The sequence below is a fragment of the Molossus molossus genome, unplaced genomic scaffold (genome assembly GCF_014108415.1).
Source record: "Molossus molossus isolate mMolMol1 unplaced genomic scaffold, mMolMol1.p scaffold_m16_p_10, whole genome shotgun sequence".
Lineage (NCBI taxonomy): Eukaryota > Metazoa > Chordata > Mammalia > Chiroptera > Molossidae > Molossus > Molossus molossus.
In genome coordinates, this window is record NW_023425345.1 from 50,843,682 (window position 1) to 50,860,506 (window position 16,825).

Here is a 16,825-nt window from a genome sequence, read left to right on the forward strand (position 1 = left end):
GTGCGTGGGTCAACGCTCAACCACTGAGCCACACCGGCTGGGACTATCCTCCTTCTTAACTGATGACCTTGACTATTTCCTTGAGAAAATAAAAGCAATCAGAAGAATACTTCTGTAAGTATACACCACCCAAAGATCTGCTGTGCCTTCCTCCCTCCTGCCCTTACGGATGTGGCTCAAGGCCACTTGTGCACTAGAGCCCAACACCTCCCTCTTCCCTGCCTCCCTCCCCATTCCTGGCTTGTAGATGTATCACCCTGTCCGCCTTCATCTTCACACGGTGTTCTCCCAGTGTGCGTCAAAACGTCTCTATTGTATCATTTCCATAAGTATAAGAAAACACTTTAGCCCTGGCCAGGTGGCTCAGTTGGTTGGGGCGTCGTCTCGAGCACCAAAAGGTGGTGGGTTTGGTTCCTGGTCAGGGCACATACCCAGGTTGTGGGTTTGATCCATGGCCAGGGCTTGAGTGGGAGGCAACCAATCAACACTTCTCTCTCACATCAATGTTTTGCTTTCTCAAATCAATTTTAAAAAAGCACGTCCTCAGTGAGGATTAGGAAAACTAAAAACCTTTTTGGGCCTGGGAACAGCAACTCCCCAGTAGCAATGAGCACACCTGGCCTCCAGATCCCGGTTTCTATTTTTTATTTGTTTTTGTTAATCCTCATCCTAGGATACTTTTTCCATTGATTTTTAGAGAGAATGGAAGGGAAGGAAGGATGGGGGTGGAGAGAGAGAAATATCAATGTGAGAGAGATACATCAACTGGTTGCCTCCCACATGCACCCCAACTGGCCACATGCCCTTGGCCGGGTAATTGAATCTGAGACCCTCTGGTGCAGGAGGTGGGGAGAGGGTGGCGATGCTCTAACCACTGAGTCACACCAGCCAGGGCAGATCCTGATTTCTAAATATCATTTCCCACTAAAAGAAACCAGGGATTTCAGAAAAATGGCTGATTCCCAGGCTGGGTTGGGGAAAATCTAAGATGAATCTCAAGCATGTTATTCCAGAAAGTATGTCCTCAAAGAATGACAATGACTTGTCAAAAAGACAGAAGCCCCCACCATCAAAGATTGAGTGAGGCCTCCCTGATTGATTAAAGCAACTTCTGCTTAAAAAAAAGGACTGAAGCCACCTTGAAGGGGCTCCTACTAGCCAAATCATGGACAATTTGAGCATCAAAGTGAATAATGATAGTAATAGACTATGAACCACTGAATAAAATAGAAAGCCACGAGTCCATACAGATAAAAATCAATGAAGAAATAAAAAGTTTGATGAAAATAAAATATTTATATAGTTCAAATACCTCTCCACTATGTTCTTATTAATTATAAAAGAGAAAATAGTAAATGTATAATAAAGAAGTCTAGCAAAAACAATTTAAGTAATGAAAATGAACATCCCTAGTGATAAGACAAATAGAAATCATGGCCTGTAAAGTTCAAAAGTGTCAAGGTCATGAAAGTCAGAACAGATGGAAGAATTGTTCCAGACTGAAAGAGATGAAAGAAACATGACAACTTGCCCTGGCCAATGTGGCTCAGTAGTTTGAGTGTTGTCCCATACACCAAAATGTCACAGGTTTGTCCAGCTGGTGTGGCTCAGTGGTTGAGTGTCAACCCATGCACCAAGAGGTTGCTACTTTGATTCCTGGTCAGGACACATGCCTAGGTTGTGGGCCACATTCCCAGTGGGGACATGCAGGAGGCAGCCATTTGATGTTCTCTCTCATTGATGTTTCTCTCTCTTTCTTTCTTGCTCTCTCTCCCTCCCACTCTATCTGAGCAAAAATGGAAAAATGTCCTCGGGTGAGGACAAAAAAAAAAAGGACATTATTTGGACAACTGTTGAAAATTGAATGCAGTCTGAGGGTTAGGTTGTAGTTATACATTAATTCTGATTTTGATGATGGTATTGGGGATATATAGAAGAATGCCCTTATTTGTAGGAAATAAATACTTAAGTATTGGGGTGATGGATTATCAAGTTGGCAACTTACTCGTAAACAGTTTAGGAGAAAAAACTTATTTGTATTATTCTTAAAACATTTATGTAAATTTGAGATAGTTTCAAAAATAAGACTTAAAAAATATTAAAAACCATTACTTGACCCCACTTCCCTCTCCTGCTCTCTTCTCCCTTACTCTCTTCTCCTTTCCTCTTGCCTATTATTCCATTAGCAAATCTGTACTCCAAGCCTTCCTTTCCCATTGCCTCTCGAACCACTCCAGTCAGCTCACTCCACCAGTGCTCTCGCTCAGGTCACCAGTGACCTCCATGCTGCTGAATCCAAACGCAATTTCCTCACCTTGCTACACACATCAGCAGAATTTGCCTCTGATTAATCTTTCTTGAAATGTTTTTATTTATTTATTTATTTTGGTACGTGCCCTAAGTGGGAACCAAACCCCGGACTCTGGTCCGCAGGCCAAGGCTCCAACCGCTGAGCCAAACCGGCCAGGGCTCTTGAAATGTTTTCTTTGCTTCTATCCCAGGACCTCGGTCTCTTGGTACCATCTTTTCAGTTTCCTGTGCTGTTTTCACCTTTTTGTCTGACCTCTAACGAAATGGAGTGTCCCGCGGCCTGTTACTCTTCTTACTCCCTTGGTGATCTCATCTAGTTCCCTGGCTTTAAATAACATACATATGCTAATGACTTACTATAATTTGTATCTCCAGCTCAGGTTTCTTTTTTAGGGGGTGGGGTTGGGGTACATGGGGAGCATAGGTGCATGGGTGTGTGTGGGTACCCAGGTCTCTTTTCCACATTTTGGACTCCTATAACTTATTTCTTACTCCATATTTTCTGTTGGATATTGTCCAACAGACACCTCAAGTTTAACATGTCCAACACTTAACTCCTGATCATCCCCCCCAAGTCTCTTCTATCCAGTTTTCCCCATATCAGTTAATGGCAACTTCTTCCTACCAGTTGCTCCAAACACCTTGGAGTTGTCCTCAACTCTTCTCCTTTCCTCATGCCCATTATATTAGCAAATCTTGTCCATAGTGTGTCTGCCCTGGAACAAGTCACTATCATCTCTCACTGGTTACCCAAGAGACCTCCTTACAGGTTTGCTTCCATACTTGCCCTCTACAGTTTCTTCTTATCACTCTCTGATGGCTCCCCATTTCACTCTGAGTCAAAGCAGTCCCTACATTGGGCTGCATTTTAACTGTACATGACCACATACTCCAACCAAAGTGGCTAAGAATAAAAAGTTTGATAATACTCAATCATGTGAAAGATAGTCTCTCTTGTACATTGTTGATGAAGTGCAATTTGTTAATAACTAGAAAGCATTTAAATTAAGCGTACTGTATGATCCAATAATTCCATTTATAGAAATTTTTCTTATGGAAATACAGACACACATGCAATGTCCACTACAGCGCTGTCTGTCATGGCTCAAGAATGAAACACAGGACATCCACCCACGCAGTGGGAGACTGTATGGTCATGGAGATGTGTGGGCTTTGGAAAGATCTCCAAGACATGTTCAGTGCTGAAAGAAGTAGATCAGTAACTATGGAATAATCTCATGGTCTAATAAAAGGTCAACATAAACATGCTGGAAAACCTTGTGGTAAAGAAGTTTTAACCTGTTTAAGTCAGCACTTCCCAAACTTAATTAAAGTTAAAAATCTCTAAGTCTTGTTAATTTCTTTGATGATGACATCAACTAAGGGAAACAGGAGGAAGAGAGGAGGGCGGGGGTAGGAAGAGCAGAGAGCTAAGGAGGAGTCTGGCTGATGAGATTGCTGGTCTGGCCCAACCTCCTAATCCTCTGTAGGTAAGAAAAACAAAGGCCTGGAGAAGGAATGCAACCTTCCCCATAAAACCAGACTCAGGCCCTGGATGGTTTGGTTCAGCAGTTAGAGCTTCGGCCTGTGGTCGAGAGAGACCCGGGTTTGGTTCCCGCTAAGAGCACGTACCTTGGTTGCAGTTTGTCCTCGGCCCTGGTTGGTCGTGCGGGTGGCAGACACTCGATGTGTCCCTTTCACATCGATGTTTCTCTCTCTCTTTTCCTGTCTCTCCCTCCCACTCTATCTGAACAAAAAATGGAAAAAAAATGTCCTCCGGTGAGGATAAAAAACAACAACAACCAAAAAAACCAGACTCAGTGACTAAGACACTTAACTTCCAGGCCATTGCTTAACCCCTGCACATCAGGAAGAATCCACAGGCCAGAAAAGGAAGAGGAGGTTAAAGTCCAGGCAGAAGAAAGCAAAGCTACACACCCAAAAGGAACCACTTCCTCCAGGATCCATCACTTCTCAGCCTTGGGCAACCACTGAATATTTCTGAGCCTTTAAGTCTTTATCTCTGAATGAGGATGCCGGTCCTTCCTCCAGCAGGGCTATGGTGGAGGTTAGGCATCAGGGGGCTGGCAAGATGGTGTTTATTTTTTACCCTTTATTATTTTTTCATCACCATTTATCCCCTACATCCCCCCTTTCACCTCCAGGTAGGTGTTTATTGTAACGAGTTCTTTTACTACTCTCTGGAGCATCGGGAGCCTGGAGAGACACTGCTGGAAAGAGTTAGTATAAAAGGAGGTGCTGACATCTCCCTCACTCCGTCTTCCTTGGGTTGGTCAGAGCCTAAGACAGTGTTCACAAATAACTGAGTTGTGAATGTGCCCAGCACTACCCCTGACCTTGATGCAACAAGCCTGTGATGTCAATATACCACGTGTCTACTCCAGGGCCCCCATGCCCACGATGAACCGTCTAGAGTCCCAGCCATGAGGCCTGGGGTACTGAGCGTGCACACTGCCCAGGTGGTTTCAAGCTGAGGGAGGCCAGAGAGAGGCAGCAAGTATAGACTATGTCAGGCAGGTGCTCTGGAAGGGTCATCCTGCACCTGCAACCCAGGTGGGCAGGAGGCTGGCCAACAGAAGATGAGCTGGTTGCCACCTGGTTCACCTTTGGATCACTGCCCAGCTTCATACCCAACAGGACATCCAAGGGCTGGAGGGCCACAACCATCCCCTGTCCTTATGCTATGTGGAGTCTGAAGTAACTCCTGGGATGTCTACATCCTTCTGCAAAGCCTCTCCTTCATGCCTGGCCTCTCCTTCCTATAGTGAGAATTTGAGAGCCAGGGGAACTGCTAGTTGAAATGAGGTAGAAGAGGGGCATGATCTGGGGAAAGCCCAAGATCTGAGGAGCAATTAGAGTTGGCAACAGTGTGAGATCTAGTTGTGCCTCCTTTCATGGCAAGAGGAAGCTACAAACACTTAGCTCTGCTTACCCTTCAGCCCCTGAAGCTCAGAGTTCGCAGGTCCTACCCCACCTGACATGTACAGGGGTTAAAATGCATGCCCATGGCTACCCTCTCCAGGGGCAGCCTGCCTTCTGCCCTGCCCACACCTTGGGCCAGGGGATCTCCCAACCTGGGCACCATTCTAGGCCTAAGCAGACCCCAATCGCCCAATCCTCCGTTACCTTCCAGGTTACCCTAGCCAGCTCCCCTGGTAGGGGGGTTATTCCTAAGGGCAACTGGGAAGAGTCTCACCCTCACCCCTTCACCCTCTCACCCTGGTGCTCTGTCTCCACCCACGTGTCCATCTGAGTCCTCCCACAGAACAAGCCGAGTCAAAGACATGGAGGGGCCTCCACGTTTTATTAGGGATATCGCAGAAGCAGAGGCTGGAAGCAGAGCAGCCGCGTTTATAACGACAGATAAATTAACCGCAGTGCGGGATGGGGTGGGGAGTGGGGAGTAGGCCAGGCGCTTTAATATAAAAAAACAACAAAAAAGACAGACAAATGGACCCCAAAGACATGGGGCAGGGGAGGGCAGCACCATCCAGACAGCAAGGAGGACCAGGGCAGATGAGAGAGAAGGCAACTTGACCCCTCGCCGCAAACTCCACCAGCTTGGGCCCCTGGCGGCCCCATGGGGTTCGGGACAGGGAGCAGCCAGTTGGGTGGAGATGGCACAGCTGGCGGGCAGGAAGCCCAGCACCACAAGACGGCTCGGCCTGAAGTAGGAGCCAGGGCTGGGACACAGCGGCTTGGAAACCCAGTCCCTCAAAGGAAGAGCCTTACTCTGGGTGAGGAGGGACCAGAGGTGGGGTCTCTCCCTGAGCTGAGAGTGGTCATCTTCTCCACAGCAGCGGTGGGCAGTGGGGTGTGCCAGGGACCCCCTTCACCTTCTTATCCATCTGCCTCCTTGTTCCCTTCAGGGAGGAGCCCAGTGGCCCCACGGGGCAGGGCCTGAAGAGAGCTGTCCCTCCTGTGGTCTGCAGGGCTGCGGCGCCGCTCCTCAGCCCTGACTCCCACAGGAGGACAGCGAGTCGTAAAGCGAGTCGCTGAGAGACTCGGAGGTCTCCAGACCTGGGGGGCCCCCACTGGCCACTCTGCCTTCCTCACCCATGTCTGATGTGCTGGGGGTGCGGCTACCCCCAAATGCTGGGCCCTGGGGCGTTGTAGAGGCTGGGCGACTGGGCTCCAGGCTCCGCTTTCGGTCCACAGGCAGGACCTGGGAAAGGAAGGGAAGCTCAGTAGGAATCTCTTCTCACCTCCGGGCCCTGCCTGAATGGCCTTGGGCTCTGCCCTCGGGATAGGGCTCTACAGATGGGGCCCACTGTAGGGCCAAGGTGGGGCACACTCAGAGGAAGCAGGCTGGAGGCATGACTGAGCACAGTCCTACCAAGGTTCTGTGGAGGGAGGGAAACCCTTCCCACAAGAGGGGTGTAAGAAGGGAGGTGGGTGGGCTGCTCAATCCTTCTCCAGGACAGGGCTGTACCTCACCAGGAAAACTGGTCTCCCCCGATTCCCTTGCCCTCCAGTCCTATTCCCTTTCCTCTTCAGCCATGCTCACCATGGGGGTCCTGGGCAGCCCCTCCAGTTGTCGGGGTGGGCACAGGAAAGGGTCAGCAGAGCTACCAGCTGCCCTGGCGTTGGGGAAGGTCCAGTTTTTGGCCAGCTGGACAGGAGGAGGAGGTGCTGGGTCTTCACAGGGATCTATGAAGTGACAAGGGGAAGGTAAGTGGTGGTGGGGGAGTCCCAGGGGCAGCCCACCCACCTGCGCAGACACTCACCGTCAGAACAGGGCTGATGGCCCCGGCGGCCTGGAGCAGCGGTGAGCAGTGCCGGGAAGGCTGGCATGCTAGGGTGCCGCCCGCTCACCAGCAGCTCCTCTATGCCTGGCACCTCACGCTCCAGTGTGTGGGCACGGCGGGGGACTTTGGTAAGGGGTGGTGGCCGAGCTGGGGGTCCCCCAGGTGGGGGCTCCAGCCGTGGTGGCTTGGTTTTGGGAGGATTCTTGCTGGGGGTCCCACTGCTGCCATGGTCAGGGGGCGGGAAGGTCCCAATGCCACTGTCCAGAGTTCGAGTCAAGGAGCCACAGGCTGGGGGAGGGGAGGGTAAGTCACGCATGTGAGGCTGCAAGTGGTTCATCCACTCTGCTTCTTCTAGCTTCCTGCCCCAACCCAGGCTCCTGGTCTGGGCCCTGCCAGGCCCAAGAGGCTCAGTTGTCCCTGCCTACCCTACCCTTACCCCACCTCCCCTAGGCTTGGGGAGGGTGGCAGGTGCTCCGAGGGCAGGAAGTGATATATTGCTATGCAGCCCCAATGCCCACTTGGTGATTGGCACCAAGATGGCACTCAGAGCCTGGCATCTGCAGGAGGAGTAAAGTTCCATCCTTGGCCCTTGACCCTGCTGACCTGTGAAGTGTGAGGTGGGCACTGGCTCAGTCAGGCTGTCCTCTGAGGGCATCTCTTCCCGTCTCCCTGGCTCGCTGCTTGACTGTGGGAAATAGGAGACTTCTGAGCCCAATCCTCCCCTACCCCAAACCCCTCTCCAAACCTCATCATGGACCCCTGGAGAACGGTCCCGAGAGTGCTCCAAGCCTGCCAGCCTTCAGGAGGACCTTCCCCTACTTACCCCCAACCAGAAGTGCATCCAGCTGCTTCCAGACCTCAGGGAGGGGAGCTCTCCAAGGGTAAGAGGTCTGGCAGGACCAAGAGACCAGCCCCTGCCCCAAGCACTTACCTTCCCCGGTTTTCCGCAGCTTTGAAGAGGGCCCACCAGGCCATTTCGGGGCCCACAGGCTGGCCAGGGGTTCTTGGGGTCAGAGGACACTGGCTGGAAATCACCATACTCAGGTTTGGGCTCCCTCCAGCTCTTGTGTGGCAGCTCCTTGCCATCCACCCTAGGGGCAGCAGTGTGGGCGATGAGGGAGGCTTTGCTCCCACCTATGGTGTGGGCCCAGTGAGGCAACCCTTCTGTCCCTGGAGGAGAGGACATATCCCTGGTGGTTGCCCCTAGCAACCCCTTTTAACATTGGGAATAGGCATAGACCCTAGGGAAAACCCCAGAGGAATATTGAAGGCAGGGAAGATGGGACAACTCTCCCAAAGTTATCCAGTCAAGTCTAGAGACCACCTGACAATATCAGCAGGTAGATGGCAGACCGCCACATCTTGGTACTCACAATACGTGCTGCCTGCCCCAGCTGAATATGAGAGCGTACTGGCTGTCCAAATCACACCTTACCCGGGTCCCCAAGCCCTGCGGACATTCTGCCTTAACCTGGCCCAGACAAGAGTAACCCCAAGATCAGGTGACCCCTTCTCTAAACCACAGCTCCCGCCCTGACCAGTGGGTGTGCGGGAGGCAACCAATTGATGTGTCTCTCTCTCCCCTGCCCTCCCTCCATTCCACTCTCTCTAAAAATCAATGGACAAAATATCCTCAGGTATGGATTAACAAAAACTAAAATTAAAATAAGGACAGCTCCCACTGCTGGGTGTGGCAAATGCCAAAGGGCAAGATGGGAAGGAGACGCTCCCATGTCCCCCTTGTCCTATAGGATGGGAAACCTCCAGAGCAAAACACCCTTTTTTTTTTTTAACCTCACCTGAGGACATTTTTTCATTTTTTTTCAGACAGGGTGGGGTGGGGGAAGAGAAGGAGGGCAAGGAGGGCGAGGGGAAGAAGGGGAGAGAGGGAGAGAGAGACATCGACATGATACACATCAACTGGTTGCCTCCCACAGGACCAACCAGGGCCGGGGACAAATCACAACCAAGGTACATGCCCTTGACCGGAATTGAACCCGCAACTCATTGGTCTGCGGGCCAACACTCTTTAACTGCTGAGCCAAACTGGCCAGGGCCAGAGCAAGCCTTCATCAGGCCATGCTTAGGAACCAGCATGCCCTTGACTGCTACGTGCAGGCCCTTAGCTGCCCCATCCGACACCACAGACGACCTGATCCAGGAAAGCGTGGCTGTTCCCTATTCCCAAATGAGAAACTGGGCCTCAGTAAGTCTGATGTCAGAGAGCCAGAGAGGTGAGGAGCTGGAGAACAAATCCCCCATTTTTCCTCTTGGTCAGGCCACTAATCTCCAGATACATTGGCTGCATTTTGTTTGACCTCTGCGAAACCCAAGCTCCCAGGCCAGGAAGTTCCACCCAGTCTCTGGTGCCCATGGAGAAACAAGTGCTCCCAGTCACCAAGTACCTGCTGAGGGGTCCCTGCCCTCACCTGTTGAGGAGCTGCTGCATGAAGGTGTCTGCTCCCTGGTACATGCCAGCCAGCTGGCCCTGGACCTGCCCCAGCCCTGCACTGGGCCCTGGTGCTGGTCCCCCGGGCTGTGGCCGGGCTCTGCTGCTCAGGTAGGCCTTCTCCTCCTCCAAAGCCCGGCGTAAATCCTCTGCCTTAGCCATCAGCTTGGAGATGTTGAGGCTCTCTGCCTCCAGCTTCCGGGATTCCACCTTGACCTCCTTCCGGAGTGGGGAGCCCCCGCTGGCCCCTTCCTTGCTCTTGGTGGCCTCTGTGCGGCGGTTCAGTGCAGGAAGCTTGCTCTTTTTCAGGCCAAACCAGCTGGCGATGCTGCTAGTGTTGCGGTGCTTGGCCTCGGTGCCTGGTGCCCGCTCCTGGCCCTGGAGCCGCAGTACATTCTCCTCAATGCCCTTCATCACTTTCTCCTCAATGGCCGAGTGTGGGGCACGCCCCTCAGGGCCCTGGTTTGGGTCAGTAGGGCCAGGTGCTGAGGGTGTGGGCTCAGCTGTGGTGCTGCCACAGTCTGTCCAAGGTGGGCCCTTCCCCTTGTCAGGCTTGGGGGGCTCCTTGGTGGCTGGTGGGGCCACAGGTCGGGGCACCACCTTGGTAGGTGACTTGGAAGGTAGCTTTGTCGGGCTGCCGTGGGGGCTCTTATTGGGTTTGCCCAGGCCGGGGGCTGAGGTTGGCACTTTGGCAGGGGTGCGGGGTACCTGGGGGCACAGGGCCCCTGCCAGCCGGCTCTTGGCCAGTTCCACTTTGGTGAGGCAGCTCCTTGGTGAGACAGGTTCCAGGTCCATCCGAGCCCCCATGGAGTGGGAGGAGTAGACTCGGGCTCCGGGGTCCCCCAGGAGCCCAGGTTCCTGCTGCTTCAGGCTGCTTGTGCCCAAGGCCACTGCCCCCCGCAGGGCCCCCTTGACTTCTGGCTGCTCAGGGGGCCTGGGGATGGGGAGTGCCATGTCTCCATTACTCTCCGCTGACCTCCCCACGCCCCGCGCCTTCTCAGTGCCAGGCCTGGCTGGCACTCCATTTTTCTCTGGGCCCTGAGGCCCCTCAGGGCCAGTCTTCGGTTTCCCCAGGGCTGCCAATCTGTCCCGCAGAGGTGTGTAGCCAGGATCTCCAGGTCGTCGTCCTGCCCCCTGGTTGGGCTTCTTGGCAGAGCTGCCTGGGGTCCTGCGGCCAGGATGGGGAGACTCCAAGCCTGCCTTGTCCAAACTTTTCTCCTGGAGGCTCCCATAGGGGCAGGATTCTGGGAGGCAAGGGCTAAGGGGGGCTCCAGGGCTTCTGAGGACCTCAGGGGCCTGGTGCACCTCCAGAGTTAGTTGTGGGTAGGGGGACACCTGCAATGGGGATGGAGGTGGCTCTGGAGAAGGTCCCCTGAAGGTGCTCCGGGAAAGGTCCAGGATGTTCTCGTAGCAGGGAGATACCACTGATCCAGGGGACGGCGTAGTGGGCAAGGCTGGCTGGGGAGGTCGGAGCTGTGCAGAGTCTGGGGTTGTGGAGCAGGGGGAAGGGCTGGTGGGCAGCCCCTGTGACCCTTCTGGGGACAGCTCGCCCCCACCCAGGCCTTTTCGGGCCAGCAGTGGAGAGGGGCTGCCATCTGAGCCACTGTTCCGGCAGGGGATTCGGGAATTCCGGGGGAACTGAGGGCTGAGCTGGGGGCCTCCTGGGCTGGGGACCTTCTCCGAGGCTGGAGGCAGCTTTAGGAACTTGAGACCTCTGGCTGGAGAGGGCAGAAGGGGTCCCTGGGTTTCCCCAGGAGAAGGGGAGACAATTTGGAGCTTGCTTTTCACCTGAGATGAGGAGTGAGGGTGGCCAGGGCGCGAGCCCAGGGGGGCATCCCCCGCACCAATGAACATGCTGAGGAAGGGGAGGGGCTCCTTGCTCTCTGAGGTAGCACCGAAGCCTGGCCTGTGAGCCCCTGGGGCAGCCCCACTCCAAGCTGACTTGGGGAGGCCTTTGGACTTGGATAATTGTGGGGGTCCCTGGTCTGGGGAGGACAGCTGCCCAGGACCTGGGTGGTTCCCGCTGAATGGGCCTGCAGCCCCAGCCAGAAAGGCCTGTAGGTAAGACTCTGTGTCCTCAAGGAGCTGACCTAGGTTCAACTGTTTGTGGGCCAGGGTCCCAAGCAGGGTGTCAGGGCTGAGTGCCTCATTGGGGTCACCTGCCTCATCAGAAGAAGAAGAGGAGCTGCTGCCTGGGGCACAGGGTGGGCCAGAGATGGCACCTTGGGCTTGGGGGGAGCCCCTACTAGGGCCCCAGGGCCGCCTAGTACCCTCTTCCTCCCCAGGGTTCCCCAAGAGGCGCTCCCAGTGTAGCAGGCTACCAGGACCTAGTAGCAGGTAGGGGGCCCAGGGTGAGGGTTCAGGCTGGGGTGGGCCACACAGCTCGCCGTTGATGGGCTCTGGGGAGCCGGGACCCTCACTTGGAGGCCGCCAGGAGGTGGCAGGTGAGCAGAGAAGCAAAGGGTCAGTCTCTTCGAGGGCTCTCAGCACCTCCAGGATCTGGGCTTTCTTTCGAAGGAATGGGGATAGGGCATCCAGCGCTGGGGGCGGTGTGGCTGGGGGTCCCGGGCCTCCTGGCCGTAGCTGCTGCTCCCAACACACCTTGGGGGAGAAATGGCATGAGGAGGAGACCACGTGCGGACCCAGGGTTTGAGCTGCATATAACTGAGTATGGCAGGAACAGGGCTGGCCTGGTTTTGTCTATATCCCCAAAAAGAACAGACAGCTCCTGGGATGTGGTGGCTCATCTTCCTCAGCGGCCACTGAGCCCTGGTCAGTCCAACTCTTGTTCCTGGCATGAACGGGTTGGGTGGACACCACACTTCCCTCCCTGGTTTCCCACCCTTGATTTCCCGCCACTTTCCACTGCTGTTTGGGTCAGCAGGGCCGGGCGCCTACAACCCTGACAGCTATGCTGCCCCAGGGGAGGGAGGCCTGTTCACTTCAGGCTCCAGAGAGAACAGTGATGTGGCCAAGTCCTCGGTCAGTCACTGCAGTAAGCCCAGGTCCTTTTAGGTCAGACAGTGTCCTGCTGACCTGGTCTCTATGGAGAAGGCTATTGGGAACGACTCTAATGCAAGCCCTTCCCAGCTTTCGCCCAGCCCCTTCGTGTGTCCAGTCCAGTCTGATATAGTGGTTAACTACGGAACCGGACTGTGTAGGTTCAAGTACCAGATCTATTACTTAACTAGTTATATGCCTTTCACAAGTTATTGAATCTCTAAGCTTCATTGTATCATCTGTAAAATGGATGCTAATTATGTTTAACCTCATAAAATAAGACGGATGAGATCTAGGTGTTCAGCACAGGGCCTGGTACAGAGGAAGCTATGACTCTTACTGCAGTACTAACACATGGCTTGCAAGGCCAGTGTTTGTCTTGGTATGAGGTGATAACTGAGGGCCCATATGCAGCCTGGACAGGAATCTGTGCACCAGGATGCAACCCTTCCCCTGGGACTCATTAGGAAACAGCAATGGAGGCAACTACCAAGCCCATAGCCAGAGGAGCCACAGCTCATGGTGCCCAGCCCTCCTACCTCTCTCTGCCCAGCACAGCGCCCCAGAGGCAGCGAGGTGGCTGGTCCCTCGGTGGAACTCAGGGAGGGAGAGGCTGGTGGCTCGGATGGTGGCTGGAGTGGGGTGAGTGGGATCTGCAGGGAGAGGCAGAGTTAGCACAGGTGCTCTGTCCCAGGTCCCTACTTCCTCGTGAACTAGGCCTTCCCATCATGGGGCAGAAAAAAGTTGCTCCTTCAGGGACATCTCCTGATCCAAGGAACGCTCTCACCACTGTCCCCACCACCTGGCCTTGGGAGAGCAAGGCCCAGGGAGAAGGGAGAAGTGCACACCCAGGTGGCAGAAAGGCGAGACTGGCCCACGGGCTGTGGAGAGGGGGTGGGCTCTCCAAGTGGCAGGTCTACCCTAGGTGCCACTGCAGCTCCAGGACTGCTCTGCTTTTCTTCAGGGCCTCCTCCCGATTAGAGAGCGAGCAGCACTGCCTTCTCCTTCTGACTATCTGTGAGCCCAGCACCATAGGCTGAGACTAAGGAAAGAGGCACTTATTACTGGGTCTCAGAAAAGTGATGGTGGGAGTTATCACTTCTGTCTCCCCTAACTGGTCTCATGAAACTTGTACTCTGAGGATTACAGAAGTAGTATTTAATCATGGTCACTTTTCTCTCAGCCTCTGAGAATGTCACTTCTTTCACTGAGGCATTTCAACTGGCTACCAGTCAACTTTAATTCCTCCTTGTCTCTCATTCTCCGTAGCTTTTAAACCTTGTCTCTGCAGCATCTCTTTCTCCTCTGGCCACCTGCAGCTGCTCCTTCAGCCCAGATCCTCACACCTCTGGCTGGATGCTGCTCAGCATTTCAGTCTATCTGACCTGGGTGGCTTTTCAACCTCCGATGTACAAGGCAGCCTAAAGCATCTTTTTCTTTTTTTCCTAAAGCATCTTTGTGCTCAAAGCCTCCTATGCCTGCCCAGCATTCCAGGCCCGGCCTGACTGGTCTTCCCTGATGTGGTCTCCAGCTCTGTCTCACTCACTACTCCCTCACACACCCTTTGATCCAGCTTTGCTGAACAACTTGCTGTTCCCTAAGCTTCCCTGCTTTTCCTTCTACAGGGAATCCCTTTTCTCTAACCCTTACTCCACTCTTGACTGGTTGCCTCTTCTACACACCCCGACTGGGGCCGGGGATCAAACCTGCAACCCAGGTATGTGCCCTTGACTGAGAATCGAACCCTTCGGTGTGTGGGCCAACACTCCAACCACTGAGCCATGCTGGGCAGGGTCCTACTTCACTTAAAAAATTTTTTTTTAGAGAGAGAGAGCTAGATAGAAACATCGATTGGTTGCCTCCTGCATGCCCCCTATTGGGGATCAAGCCTGCAACTTGGGCATGTGCCCTGACCAGGAATTGAACCGAGACCTCTCAGTCCATGGGATGACGCTCAACCTACTGAGCCACATGGGCCGGGCCTTCACTTTTTTAAAATCTCCCATCCATGAAGGCCTAGGTCCACAGTCACCTCAGTAGGGGAGCCCTCCCAAGCCTGCCTCTGGTGGCCTCTCTCCCCTCTGGCGCTTGGACAACACCGTCACACTCCACTTCACTCTCTTGCTGCCTGCAGACCTGACCAGCTTCCGCAACCCCAGCCTCAGGGTCAGCACTCTGCACAGGCCACAGCCCTGTCCAGTCCCCTATGTGTTGGCAAAGGCACTGCTCACGATAAGAGCTTAATTAGCATTTCCTCCATGGAGCTTTCATCCTAGCAAAATACAACTTGGGAATAACATTAATTATGATAAATAGTTGCTGCTGAATATTAACTATTACTATGGACCAAGCACTATATATTATCTCATTTAATCCTCACTACAACCTGCAATATAGGTATTCTTATCCCTATCTATAAGGAAAAACTGTGATTTATAAAATTATATAATTTGCCCAAGGCCAAACAGCTAAGAATTAGCTAAGTTAGGGAACCAACCCAAGTTTATCTGAGGCTATGGTTCATGCTCTTTCCATGATGTCATGTTACCTCTGGGGGAGATAAATCTATTGCCCAAATCCCAAAATTCATCGAAAAATCCCAAATTCAAATCCCAGAATTCATTTAAGTAAAAATTAAATGATTTAAGGATGACCTACACCTCTTTTATCACCAGTTACTGAGAAGGGTATGGATGGGGTGAGATCGGCCAGTGTGGTTAGACCTGTAGGAAATCCAGGGTGAACCCTGTAGCAGGCGAGACCCAGGGCAGGGGAGCTGCTGTCCCTGTCGCTGACTCACCCAGCTCTGTACCATCCTGGTGGACAGGGAGGGGCTCTAGAAAGGCCTTGGTGACGACAGGCTTTCTCTGCCAAGGGTCAGGCTTCCCAGGGAGTTGAGGGCATGGCATCCTGCCCAGGGTCTGGGAGCCAAGAACTGCCTGATTTGTATGACAGACACACACACAGAAGGTGCTTCTCTTCTCGTCAAGGTCAGAGCTGGGGTGAGGGGTGCTCCAGCTGACTTCAGAACCTGCTGTTCACCTGGCACCTGGAGCTGCTCCTTATCCTCCCAGCCCCATGTCTCACCCCATCCTTGAGTCTTTCTGACAGAGTTACTCCAAACGAGCACAGGATTCGCTCCTAGTAGGCTCCTGCTTCTCCCAGGGAAGGCAGGTGTCAGGGCTAGAAGCAGGAACCAGGGTCTGCAGCCATGCCTGAGTCAGTGGGTGAGCATACAGGGTGGGACAAAAGTAGGTTTATAGTTGTTTGTATGGAAAATAATACAATAACTAATTGATAATAATAGAAGAATAAATGCTTGCTTTGTGTACTCACAACTGTAAACCTGCTTGTGCCCCGCCCTGTGTGCAATGTGTGCACACGCAGAGCTATGTGGGCAAGCGCCTTTCCTGACCTCTGTGTAACACCAAGCCCTGAGTGCCTTCCACCAGTCCCACCCCTGCCCCTGGCCAAGAAGAGGCAATGCAGTGGCCAAGGGGGCCCCTTGAGAGCATGAAATAATTACATTTTCAGCCTCCACCCATCTCCCCACACAGGGTGAGAGCAAGAATCTTCTCTGTCAACAAGAAGGGATCTCATCCCATCCAGCTGGGAGGGGAGCACCTGAAGGTGGGGGACAGCCCAGCTTGAAGGGACTCAGGGAGTTTTCACCCCACCTAAGGCTCAGCTCTATCAGGCTAGGTGGACCTTCCCTGGATGGACAGCCTGCTTCTGTAGGTGTTTGGGGAAAAAAGAGGGTGGTGATCATGATGGGGCTGGGGAGGCAGGAAACTGAGAGATGATGAAGGAAGAATGGCTTATGCTCACCTGAGGGAGGGAGCCTGCCGTGAGTTGGAGTTTCTGCTGAAACAGGGAGCTCAGCATCTGGTTCTGCCGTTCGAGGTCAAACACCCTCTTCTTCAGCTTGATGCACTCCTCCCGAAGGTCCTGCCACCACCCAGGAGGCAGAGGAAAAGGAGATGATGCGGGGAGGGGTAGAACAGAATGCACAGTCCCTTCCATCAGAGCAGTGGGCACTCCTCCTGGGCATGCCCTTCTGCAACCGCCTCCTGTGAGGGACTGAGCCTACCTATGCCTGTAGCTATTGAATCTTCAGGGGATGGTAAATTCTCTAAGGTTAACCAGGTGGGAGGTAAATCCCATTTCCTTCGGCACCTTCCCCGATCCTGGAGCCACCCCCTGCCTCTTAGAAACCGCACATCAAAGAAGGGTCCATACAGGGTAGAGGAAAACCTAGGGCTCAGAGTGGACCGTATGTCAAGAAGTTATCCAGAGT

The 16,825-nt window shown here is 53.4% G+C and overlaps 1 protein-coding gene across 2 annotated transcripts in view; it reads right to left on the minus strand.

Annotated features, from left to right (window-relative positions):
* Nucleotides 1-5,620: 5,620 nt before the first annotated feature.
* The window catches only part of NCKAP5L (NCK associated protein 5 like), a 30,449-nt gene continuing 19,244 nt past the window's right edge, over nucleotides 5,621-16,825 (minus strand). For both annotated transcript variants that reach the window (XM_036253067.1, XM_036253066.1), the window contains exons 6-13: nucleotides 16,357-16,476; nucleotides 13,068-13,181; nucleotides 9,509-12,129; nucleotides 8,011-8,170; nucleotides 7,683-7,764; nucleotides 7,059-7,367; nucleotides 6,839-6,981; nucleotides 5,621-6,496 (exon numbers count right to left, since the gene is read on the minus strand). In XM_036253067.1, the coding sequence (XP_036108960.1) occupies nucleotides 6,281-6,496; nucleotides 6,839-6,981; nucleotides 7,059-7,367; nucleotides 7,683-7,764; nucleotides 8,011-8,170; nucleotides 9,509-12,129; nucleotides 13,068-13,181; nucleotides 16,357-16,476 (3,765 nt within the window). In that variant the 3' untranslated portion in view covers nucleotides 5,621-6,280. The remainder of the gene's footprint in view (nucleotides 6,497-6,838; nucleotides 6,982-7,058; nucleotides 7,368-7,682; nucleotides 7,765-8,010; nucleotides 8,171-9,508; nucleotides 12,130-13,067; nucleotides 13,182-16,356; nucleotides 16,477-16,825) is intronic.